The sequence below is a fragment of the Condylura cristata genome, unplaced genomic scaffold (genome assembly GCF_000260355.1).
Source record: "Condylura cristata isolate star-nosed mole 26May11 unplaced genomic scaffold, ConCri1.0 scaffold00019, whole genome shotgun sequence".
Lineage (NCBI taxonomy): Eukaryota > Metazoa > Chordata > Mammalia > Eulipotyphla > Talpidae > Condylura > Condylura cristata.
This window is the reverse complement of record NW_004567120.1, coordinates 2,815,803-2,828,401: the sequence shown is the minus strand read 5'-3', so window position 1 is coordinate 2,828,401 and position 12,599 is coordinate 2,815,803. Positions and strand designations below refer to the sequence as shown.

General features: G+C 37.8%; 1 protein-coding gene across 4 annotated transcripts in view; it reads left to right on the top strand.

Moving 5' to 3' along the window:
- The first annotated feature begins 2,448 nt into the window (after positions 1 to 2,448).
- The window catches only part of ATRX (alpha thalassemia/mental retardation syndrome X-linked), a 211,434-nt gene continuing 201,283 nt past the window's right edge, over positions 2,449 to 12,599 (top strand). For 2 of the 4 annotated variants that reach the window (XM_004685605.2, XM_004685603.2), the window contains exon 1: positions 2,449 to 2,737. In XM_004685605.2, coding sequence (XP_004685662.1) covers positions 2,718 to 2,737 — 20 coding nt within the window. In that variant the 5' untranslated portion in view covers positions 2,449 to 2,717. Of the gene's footprint in view, positions 2,738 to 10,098; positions 10,126 to 12,599 lie in introns of those variants that run through there. The other 2 variants (XM_012727135.1, XM_012727134.1) reach the window with 2 other exon arrangements.

Genomic DNA, 12,599 nt, shown 5'->3' with positions numbered 1-12,599 from the left:
TTTTTTATTATGGTAAAAAATACATAACATTGAAATAGCCATTTCAAGTGTCCAGTGCAGCAGTGTTAAGTATATTCACATTGTTGTGCAACAGATCTTAGAACTATTTAGTCTTGCAAAACTGAAACTCTATGCACATTAAACAATTATGTCCCTCTCCCCTCCCCAAGACCTTGTCTCTTTTCTACTTTCAGTTTCTATGATTTTGACTACTATGCACATTTCATATGAGTGGCATCATATATATTTACATTTTTGTTGACTCACTTATTTTATATATCATAATATCCTCAAGGTTTATACATCCATGTCGAATGAATTTATTCATTCCTAAGGGTGTATAATATTGCACTGTGTGTATGTATGTATATATATATCACATTTTCTGTATTCATTCATATTTTGATGGACCCTTCGATTTCTACCTATTGGCTATTGAGAAAAACACTACAATGAAGATCTTTGCAAATGTCTTCAAGAACTTGCTTTCAATACTTTTTCATATTGACACAGAAATGGAATTGTTGGCCTATACAGTAATTCTATTTTTAATTAACACTTTTTGTATAGCCAAAAGGGCAAGTTTGTTATAAAAAAGGAGAAAAGAATAAAGGACACTTGCACAGACATAAGCAGACAGAAAAAACTGCCCCTGAAAGAGACAGGTTTGCAAAGAGAAATACCTGTTTAATCACAGGCAGGCTTAAGGGCCTAACTTTAAATTTTTCAAAAATATATTTTATTTTTTAATTGAAATAACTTTGCATTATAACATTACATAAGTTTTGAGTATGCACCATTACACACCAATGTGTCAATTTACAGCATTATATCTTTAACTTTTTGAGGAAAGTCATACTGTTTTTCATAGTATGTGTACCATTTTGTTCCCACCAACATGGTGGGAAATGTTCCAAATTCTTCACATCCTCACCAACATATTTTTTTCTGTTATTTTGGTAGTGACCCAATGGATGTGAGGTGATATATTACTGTGATTTTTGACTTGACTATCTCTTATGATTAGTGGCACTAAGCGACTTTTGATATGTTTGTTAGAATATCTTCTTTGGATAATTATCTGTGTTCTTTGCCCATTTAAAAAAATATTTATTTTTATTTATGTATACAGAACTGGGGTACAAGCCTGAGGTGCAGAGACAGTGACAGATTTCATCAGAGACAGAGTGGGGAGCAGAACAGGCAGATCGAGGAAGTACACTGCTGAGGGGAGCAGCAGGGAGACAGGAGAGGTCTGCCAGGCCATGTGGGTCATCTCCCTGGCCGATATCAAACTCTACCCGAAACAGCTGTGTGCTGTAAACCACCTAGCTTTACAGTGCTGTGCTTTAATTCGCTGCACCATCAGGGAGGGCCCTCTTTTCCCATTTTTAAAATAGTTATTTCATGTTTTGTTGTTAAGTTTAGAAGTTCCTTGTATTTTTTAAATATCAACCCTTTCATTAGATATATAATTTGCAAATAGTTTCTCCCATTCTGTAGGTTATGTTTTCCACTCTTTTGTTAGTTTCCTTCGATGTGAAGCAGTTTTTATATTTGATATAGGGGCTCCCTGGTGGCCTAGGGGTTGACTCTCATACTACCACCACAACCTGAATTTGATCCCCAGCCAGAGAACTAACACACAAATGGGTACAGCAGACCTCTCCTGGTCTCACTTGCTGTTTCCCCTTAGCAGTGTATTTTAGTAAATACACCTGTAATGTTCCACATTTTGTCTCTGGTGAATCTTCTCACACCCCTATCTCTGGCCTACCCCTCAGTTCTTGTGTGTGTAAATAAACAAAATCTTTCATAGTTCTGAGTTTAAACCTGTTGTGTCACCAGGGAGGGCACGATGTAGAGTTTACTTTGAAAAACTTGTATGCATACATCCATGTATGTACACATGCTGGTATGATCGCTATTATGTATCAAAACATATAAAACATGATCTATAATACATTCTATGAAAGCAATGAACTTGATGACGACCTGGAGTGCAGGAAAGAAAATACCTTACGATGGCCATACAGGTTAGTGGTTAAGAGTGCTATGTTTGGCCTTTTTCTTGGCTGTACTACTCAGGGACTTTGTTTTGGTTTCCTCATCTGGAAAATGTAGCTAACAAGCTTCTGTCTTCCTCAAAGGATGTAAAGATTACCTGCAATAATCCGAATAAGTGATCAATACAGCGCTGTGCATACAGTAAATCCCATAAAGACAAATGACTACTATTGTTTTGCCAACGTGTCAAAGAAAAGAGGACGGATCAACATGCATTTTCAGAATAATGTTAAAATGCGTTACTAGCACTTTCAGGTCAATGGGACTGAATAGGACCCCCTTGAAAAAGGTGGTCTATGACGTAGACCGCCTTAGCAACAGGCCCCCAAAGAAGGTGAATCTTCGTAGCCAATAACAGTCCGCGCTGCGGAGCAGTTAGCCAATGAATGACGGCAACGGGAAGAGGGAGGACGCGCCAATTCTCCTGCCTAAGCCTCGGCCCAACAAAATGGCGGCTGCGGCGGCGTCGCTTTGTTTCCGCGGCTCCTGCGGCTGTGGCAGTGGTATCGGCCTTTGAGCTGTGCGGAGGATTCAACACCAACTCTAGTGACGGCTGCGAGCCCAGTACATTTCTAGCGTAACCCGGCGCCGGGGAGGGCAGAGCGGCGTCCTACGGTAGCTGAAGCCGACAAGGCGTTGAAAGCGAAAACATGACTGCTGAGCCCATGAGGTAAAACACGGGTCTCAGCGTCCTGGGCCTACACTACTTCTGAGTCGGGCATTTGGGAAGGTTTATCGTGTGGGGTAGGTCTGTGCGTGGCTTGGCGGAGAGAGGTATCGCTTTCTCTTTAGGTGAGAAGGGTTTCGGGGTTTCGCTGTAGGCTTCAAGCGGGAGTGGGGGTGGGGGGGGCGCGGCCTGGCGTGTTGGGTGCTTTTCCCAGCCTCCCCTGACCGGTGAAGCCCGGTTGGCCTCCTGTGTTTATTCTTTGGTGCCTGTGGATTGCGACCCCGAAGTCGGAGGCGGTCTTTGATATCCCGGCAGTTCTTCCTAATCTTTGGGCCTAGAAGCTGCGTGGGGAAGAAGGGGGGCCGGGGGGGAGGGGGGAGGGGCGGGCGGATGTGAGATCCTGGGACGACTTGGTGGCGTTCAGACTGCTGGAGGCAGGGAAGTACCCCGACCTTGCGGAATTTTTCTTTCCTGCAGCCCCTGGAGATGAGCCTTTCTCTAAGGGGAGCGGGTGGGTCTTGCCAGGTATTTACATTCCTTCTCTACTCCAGATCTTGAAGGGTATCCTTGGATTTACCGCTAGGCAAGGGGATTTACTTCCAGAGGACTCCGGTACACTACTTTTTGTCAAGTCCAGCTTTAAAGGGTGGTAAGGCAGACCTCAAATATTTCTTCACTTTTGGGCAGATTTCGAGGGAACGTAACTAGACCCTATTTTGTTTATCATGCCATGAGGGATGGGGAGCAGGTGGACATGGGTTTGATGGGAAGTAAGATTTATTGTGCGAGAGGGAAGCTGTACCTGGCAGGTCGCCTCTAGCACAAGCCCATTTATTAAGTTGACTGTTTTTCTCCTGTGTTTTTTTATTTGCCGCCTGACGGTGTCTGAAACCATTATGGGCTGTTAATATGAAAGGTATACCACGTTTACATCAGGGACTGGCATTTCAGGCAGCTTGACATTTGACTTAGCATTCCTTGTTGTAAATTAAGTAAATTTTCCTACCCTGAGGTGCATCTTTGGTGCCTGGTGGTCAAATAAAGAGAATTATAGAGAGCACGGACCAGAATTGCATTCTAAGTTGGCAGAATGTGCCTTGGAGTAACTATTAAGATGATACACGTTGCTAGAGCGCTTAAGCTAGCCTGTAGAGTATGGGAAAGCCTATCATACTTACATTATGCCCATTTTTCTGCATTAACAAACGATAGATAGATGTTTTCCTTCCCTTTCAGAAAAAAGACCACATTGGTTCTTAGATAGTAGATCCGTAATTGTGTGAAAATTGTGGCCTTGGTTTCTGAATTTGTGTTAATTGGCCCAGCTGCAAAAAAACTTTTATAGGGTATTCACCACCCAAGCAGTAACAAGTACAGCTAGTTGGTGCAACTATTAGCAGGTGCTCATGTTCCCATACATGAAGAGTGTACCTGATACCTGATAGTTAAATATTGCCTCTAGATTTCGTTAAATCTCATGAAGTCTACATTTAAAATTATGGGTTGGTGAAAAACTTGAACAAAACCATGAGTTGAATTTGGTTTCTCTCCTTTCTTTAGGCTGAATAAGTTAGTTGTACACAGAATTTCCAATGGAATTACTCATTTTAGGCCAGAGCCAGTTTTTCTGATGGGTGGTGTACTTTTGTAGAGCTTGGTGGTAAGAGTTACTAATCATAATTAAAGTTGAGTGCTCATTATTGATCTTTATCTTATAACCTGGATTAATTTTTAGAACAACCCTGTGTATGTGGTAGAAACTTGGTATTCCCCATTTTATAGATGAGGAAACTGAGGCACCAAGATCTCAGTTAACTTGATCAAAGTTATACAGCTTGCAGTAGATGCAGTCCTTGACTGGGATATAGGCCAGAGGTGTGGAGGGTGAGAGGGTTCATCAGAGACAGACTAGGGAGCAGAACAGGTGGATGGACTGAAATACATTGCTGAGGGGGAGCAGCTGGTGGATCTGGAGAAGTCTGCCACACCATGTGGGTCACCTCCCTGGCCAGGGATGGAACTGTGGCTACAGTGGCTATGGATAGCTTCAAAGTGCTGTGCTTTAAAAACCCTTGCACCACCAAGGAGGGCCCTAGAGTTTATATTCTTAACCACAAGTCTTCAAGCTGCCAGATCTAACTTGATCATGGCCATTTTAATTTAGCCCAAGTATTACAAAGGAAAAAGTTCATGTTAATTATTATTATGGTCATTTGTTGTGGGCTTTATAAAATTAAAAAAAATATTTTTGTGTAGAACTGGAGTGCAGGCTGGGTGATGGGGGGGATGAGTGAAAGTGCCAGGGGATCTGCCAGAGAAGGTGGGGCGCAGAATAGGCAGATTCTCTGAAATACACTGCTGAGGGGAGCAGCAGCCAAACAGGAGAGGTCTAGGGGTCTCCTGTGCCATATGTGGGTTAGCTCCCTGACCACAGATCGAACTCAAGTTGTAGGGGTGATAACACACCTAGGCCACCAGGGAGGCTCTGTTGTTAGTCTTTTGAGTTTGTAGCTGTTTATAGTATCTTGCTGTTTTGGCCCAGATCAGATAGTAAGATAACTGAAATATTTAATTTCGGAGCCTTAAGTTATGTGAAAAATCCCTTCTAAGGAACCATATAAATGTAAGAAAAAATTAAAAAATTTTGATGCTCTGACTATGTACTAATAAAGAGCTCCAAGTCAGTGTTCAGAACTGTCTTGAGCTGGTATCATTCATTTCAAGCCATGATTATAGTTAAAGGATAATCTGGCAGGTAATGCTTGAGTTGAATCATTCTTTACTCTCTCCTAATGTGAGGCATGGATATTATGAGCAATTCTAAATATTATTTATCCTGTTGCACAAAAGAGATTTTTTCTTTTATTCTCTAGCACTTAAAAATAGGAACAAAGATTAATTCTAGTATTTATAATATTTCCTAGGAATCTGTGGTGAAAAGACTAAACAAATTACCAAAAAATAATTAATGGCCTAACTAATCAGCCCTGAAAAAATCAGAAGGTTAGTCTTGTTTTGTTATTATTTAAACATTTTTGTTTTGTTATAAATAGGATTGGTTGTTTCTTAATATTTTTGGCTTTATGAAAGAACAACCTTTGGTTGACAGATAAACTTGACAGTTGACCTTTGAACAGCACTGCATGGTTCCATTTACTCCCGGATATTTTTCTCTCAGAAAAATTTTTATTTGGTAATAAAGAGATTCAACTAACTGTGATGTCTGTACAATCCATTGATGTGGAACCTGGCGGGTACAGAGAGGGGCCTAAATTATATGCAGATTTTTACTGAGGAGATTTGGGTGGCACTCTGACTTCCAGGTAGTTCAAGGGTCAGCTGTAATTTATTTTCATATAAAGAACTTGGAGATTTGATTTGACTTGTCATTCTAATCTTTAATGACTACTTGAAAAGCTGACAGCAGTATAACTTGTTATTGTTACTAAATTTAAAAAAGGTAGACGTCTAAATTGAGAGGTGTTGGGAAAATGTCTTGGAAAGTTACTTTAGGTAGTAGTTAACAATTGCAAACTAAGCTGATTTTTGAAAAATATCTAATACGTTTACATTTCATTATGTGGAAAACATTGAGATAGGCTTGGGGAGGGAGAGTACATACAACATTTTTGAAGAGATTTTGAAAGCATTTCAATACCAGATGTTTGATTACATTATGCTTGGAGTGAAAAAAAACCTTGGTGACTTTAATTTTGATCAGGCCAGTTCTTATTATTGTCAACTCTTAGTACATATGTGACTAGTTATATTTTTCTAGAGATAAGATAAATGTAATTCTTAAAAAGGAATTTTAATATAAATGTAGGTATGTGTAATAAGTCTTTTTCTGTAAGGAACTATGTATTTATGTGCTCTTTTGGAGTGGATACATTTATGTGTTGGGTGACAGGATATGGGCAATCCTTGGATTTGTATGAAGTCTTTTCTTCCAGACCTTAAATGTTCTGTTGGACATTGGCAGAAGCTGTTCAGATCATTTCAGCCTTTGTATTTTCCTTCAGGGACAATAAAAGGAATGTTTTAAATAGGATCTCTGTATTTGTATCCTAATGCTTGTCTGGTTGACTGGTTTGATAGCTCACCTTCAAGATGTTTAACCTCCATTTCTCCACAGGTGAAATGGGAATAAGTTTAATGGATATTGATAAAGTCTGCAGTTGTTCTGGAGGAGGTAACATAGCTATAACAGCGGTTCTTAAAAGACAATAAACTAAAGCCCTGGGGTTGCTGTTAATTGTTAATTTTTAAAGTGTTTTAAGAGTGTGAGGAGGTCTGAACTTTGAGAACTGCTAATGTAGAGAAATGAACACTGAATTCTGTGCCAAGTCTAGGTTTTCTAGTTACAGCTTTTGTTGCTTAACTCATTGTATGACTTTGGACAAATCATTCTTTTTAATTCTCTGCTTTGTCATTTGCAGAATAAACTTGTACTAGATGTTCTAGTGATATAAAGCTTTTTTTTTTTTAAATCCCACTTATATGAGTGTTAAACATTTAAAATTTTACTTGCCTTTTGGGGCATAGGGCGAAGGAAGGATAGTGATAAACGTATGGAAATTAATATACTGAAACCCTAATTAAATGAAGACAGGAAGCTTGAAGAAGAGTATCCATGCATTGCTGGACCTAATATGCCCCATGTCTCTCTCTTCCCCAGCCATAGAAAGAAGGAGATCCACGGGGACTATATAGGGGGTTGCTGGCTTTGATTCAAGAAGTGCGTGTGAGTCTCATAAGGAGACAGCCACTTTCCAAATGGACTTTTTTTTGTTTCTAAGTGAACCCATTTTGTTGGTGAAATAACGGATTTTTGTTTGAGGTCAACAGTAGTAGTTTCTTTATTCAATATATTTGTTTAGTCTTAAAACTTACACTGTTGTAGCTAATATAATGTGTCATAGAAGCACACGTGTTTGTGCAAACATTTAATAGAAAGGAAAGACTTTGCTGGAAAGCTTGTTAATATCCACTGTGCTATATATTTCTGCCCTTTTATTATTATAGGTGATACTTTGTTAAAAATCTATGTTAAAGCTAGATAATTGTGTTTTTTACCTGGTGAGTTATTTTAGATCTCATTTTGTGAGATTCTGTCTCAGTTTTGGCTTGAAGTAGCCGTTGTTGATAGCTTTCTTGTTAACTGTTTCATGCAGTTTAAGAAATTATTGGGATGGTCGTGGTGTTCATGTGTATATGTGTATATATATATATATATACATATATATGTGTATATGTATATATATATATATGTATATATATATGTATATATCCTGTACTCCATATTTTGGTGTCATGCTCTGCTAGTTGATCAAATACTTGAGTATCAATTTAAGGTTGGCACTTTGCTAGAGCGTGCAAAATGTAATGACAAATTTCACCTCTTTAGCGAGGGAGGTAAGTAAATAAGCAGTTACACAGCAGTGCTAACATGGACACATATTGGTTGTGCTTAGAGAAGGAAACTTACGAAGGAAATAAATGAAGGAAAGTTAATTTTGGGGGGTGTGTAGAAAAGTTTTGCAGGAGTGATGGTGTCTGTCTTGGGTCTTTTTTTTTTTTAAGATTTATTTTTATGTATGCATACAGAAGCCATTGGTGAGGGGGCGGTGAGAGGATTCACCAGAGACAGAGTGGGGAACAGAACAGGCACATCGATTGAAATAAACTGCTGAGGGGAGCAGCGGGCTACAGGGGAGGTCTGCTCTACCTTGTGAGTCCCTGGCGGTGGATTAAACTTGTGAGCAAGCACCGCCCATAGCTTTGCAGTGCTGTGCCTTAATCAGTTGGTCCACTGGGGAGGGGCTCTGTCTTGGGTCTTGAAAAATTAAATAGCAGTTAAAGGTTGGCTCTAAAAAAGGACAGTCCAGGCACAGGTATCAGTATGGCTACAGATTAGTCTTAATTTCCACACAGTAGAGGAAATAAGGTATGTACACACAGGTTTGAAGAAGGACATAAAGTAATAAATGCTGTATTAGTAAACACTAAGTTGCTGTGAGAGTTCAGAGCAGGGAGACATTTCTGAATGGGTTTGGGGTGGTTTATAGAGAGAACATTTGAATCTGATCCTTGGATAATGAGTACAATTTTGACAAAGACTGGAGAATTCCAGATGTGAGGAATAGCAACTTGAGCAAAGGAAGATTGTATATTACTGTTTGATGCTTGGAGGATCAACTTAGAATTTTTAACTCCTGATCAAATATTGGATAGCCATTGTGTAGTATGTTTTTTTCCAATTTTATAGAAATATAATTGATACAACTTTGTAAGTTTAATGTGTACTATATAATTTGAAACATGTATATTTTGAAATGGTTATAAGGTTAGTTTATTCTTCACCTCACATAATTTCCGTTTTTTTCTGTTGTGAGAACATTTAAGATTTACTCTGTAGCAACTTTCAAGTATATAATACATTGTTGTTAACTGTAGTCACCATGTTATACTTTAGTTTTCAGAAAACTTAGTTACAGTGCAGTTTGTATGGTAACTTTTGTGCCTTGATGATCTTGTAAATTTTAAAAGCCACAGGAACCCTTTTGTGTGAGCCTGGTTACTTTCACTTCACAGGAATTGTTTGAAGTATTACCTGCTTTTCTTAAAGATTGAATGCACACATTTTGAGTAACTGTGATTATTCAAACTCTATCTTTAGTTTTAATGTTGATTTGAAGCGGTCATTTGCTTTTTAGGTGAAAATATGATTTATAAAATCCAAAGTAAATAATTTATTTTCAAGTAATACTGGGTTTATTATTTTCCTTATTTGAATCGTTATTTTTTAAAATAGGATTCCAGACTTAGTTATGCTGTAACACTTACTTTGAAAATACGTATTTGTTCCAACAAGATTGATAAGTCAGGAAACTGTTTAAGTTTACGACAAAATTTGCATTTGTTTATCCAGGATTTTGTTTGCAAGGTCAGGGGTCAGTGAACTATGACCTATTTTTGATTTTTGTAGGTAAAGTTCTTTTGGGACACACTCAAGCTCTTTTGTTTACACTATTTGTGGTTGCTTTTGTACTATAATGCCTGAGTTGAATTGTTGCAGCAGGGACCTGATGGTTCAGGAAGCCTAAAATATTTACTACCTGGTGTTTTATAGAGAAAGAGTTTGCCTTAGCTAAACTGCGCCCTGCTGAGTTGAGCTGCATTAAAATACATTACAGTATACATTCACACAACTCAAACAGTCTGCCTGCTTACCTCAGTTCACCCCCTGTGTTATGAGCCACACCCATCCACATCTGTTGTTACAATTTTCCATCCGATTTCAGATAACCCTCCTCCCATCACTTCACAATAATTCATGAGCTGCAGTCCTGATGTCCACTTCCACAAGCAAACTTCAGGTCTTTTTCAAGGTAAAGTGCCATATTTATTGTTGTATTTGTGTAATTCTTAATCACTTAACATATGTAAATTGTGTTAAATTGTGCTACCATTTTTATTGGGTAGCTATTTCTTTTAAATGTGTCACTGATGAAATTATTTGAGTGTTGTGCTTCTAACCCCATTTTTCAGTGAGTCCTATGGTGTTCATTGCCAATTATATGTATAATCTGGTGATTTTCAGAAATTTCGTGCGTTACATGACTGCAGAACTGACTGTAAATGTCATCCTGCAAAAAGTGCTAATTCAGTCACTAAATATTTCTTGGACCATGTGAAGATTCAGTCAATTAATAGACACAAAGCACTTCCGTTAATGTCTGGGACATAATCATTACTCGTATATTGAGTTACTACTTTTCTATGTGCCAAAAATGTTCTCAGTACTGCTTTGGAGAACCAGATAAATTAAGGCCCTATCCCCGTAGAGCTTATAGTGTCCTATAAAAAAACAGTATTAATATTTATTTTGGCTAGTAAACTCAGTTGTCAAATATATTTATATATTTTAGTGTTTGAAAGTGATATTGTGAAAACATATCTATCCAAATATATATATGTGTGTATATATATATATAACACAACAAAAATACTCCTAGACTATGAAAAATATGGTGGCTAAAGAGTTGGGGGGAAGGGGTAATGTCATAGTATATTGTCATGGGAGCTTTAGTGGAGGACAAATAAAGCACATGCACATGTTGGGATGTGAAGCTATACTCCCCAAATTACATAGTTTTGTAAATGATTGGCAAGTAAATAAAATTTGATTAAGGTGAAAATAATAGATAAAAATTTTTTTCTTATGACATCTTTTCTAGTCAGTGTCTACTGATCTTGTAATATCTCACTGAATGGTTTCTTAAAATTTTAAAAATACTTCATTTATGCATGCATGTGGAACTAGGCCAGAGGGTTGTGGGGGTCAGGTAAGAGGGTTCTCGAGAGACAGAGTAGGGGACAGAACAGGTAGACTGACTGAAATACACTGTTGAGCGGAGCAGCAGGCTGGACAGGAGAGGTCTGCCACTCCATGTGGGTCACCTCCCTGGCTAGAGATGGAACTCTAGTGGCTGCAGATAGTTTCACAGTGCTGTGCTTTAACCCTTTGCGCCAACAGGGAGGGCCAGGAAGGCCAGGAGGCCCCTCTTGAATTTTGTTTAAACTAACTTTTGGAGATGAATGTCTATTTTCAAGGATAAAGAATAAGCATCTCCTTTTTATTGTATTTCAAAAACAGCATGTTTAACATAATTAGACTTATAAAAACTTGCAAAGTTAGTACAGTCTCATTTGTCCTTCACCCATATTCAGCAAATGGTATTTTTTTTTACCATGTTTGCTTTGCCATTCTTTATTTTTCTGAATCATTTGAGTAAATTATAGACATGATGCACCTTTACCCCTAAATATTTCAATATGCACTTTTTCTCAAATAGGAATTTTTTACTTACATAACTTCAATATAGTTAACAAAGTTAGAAATTAACATTAATAACAATTTCTGATCTGTAGACCTTACTCACATTTTGCCAGTTATTTCATAATGTCCTTTATAGTGAATGACAGAATTTCTTTTATTTGGTCTAGAGTCCAGTTCTAGAGCACACATTACATGTTATGTTTCTTTAATTTTTAAAAATTTGTGAGGTGGTTTTTACCTTGCCACTCCTCCCCCTTCCATCTTTTGAAGAACACAGACCAGTTAATTTCGGTTTGTCTGGTGTTTCCTTGTGGTTATGTATTTTGCTAGGGACACTGTGTAGTGATGTCTTTGTCGGCACATTTTATAAGGAGGCACATGTAAGCTTTCCTCTTACTCTATTTTAAAATATCTTTGCTTTTAATACTAAGATAATTAGCTCATTCTTTTAATTTAATTTAGAAATTTGAAGCTAGACTTGGTTCGTTTCTACAGAGTGGGGATAATTTCCTTACCTCTCATTTTTCTTGCCTCCCTATTTCACTTTTCTTCCATTCAAACCAAAATGCCCTTTTTATGAAATTTCATTGTGTATTCTGAGTGCTGAAGAAGAGAAGATTGTTTCATATTAGAGGGATTGAGCCTGTTACCTCAGAATATGAGCAATACATTTCTTTCAAAAACTGGCTACAATGCATCCAACATAGTTTACTAAATATTTCATTTGAAAGACAGGAGGACTATATTTAAAGGCATTAAATTACTTGGTGTTTTTGTAAGTGATCAACAAATCACTTTTTTTCTTTTAAGGAATCCCTTAACACGCTTTATTTTCATTTTAATAAAAATTATTCTTCTGTATAAGGTAATTATTTTCCACATGGTTTGAAAAAGAGCTGAACCCAAAGAAGTTTCCTGCTTTGAGATGCTTATAATCTAGTAAGAGTACTCTGAGTTTTAAATTGGGAAATATAAGGAGAAGGTGTTGCTTACTATAAGAGAAGTTAAAGAAAATTCAGTGGG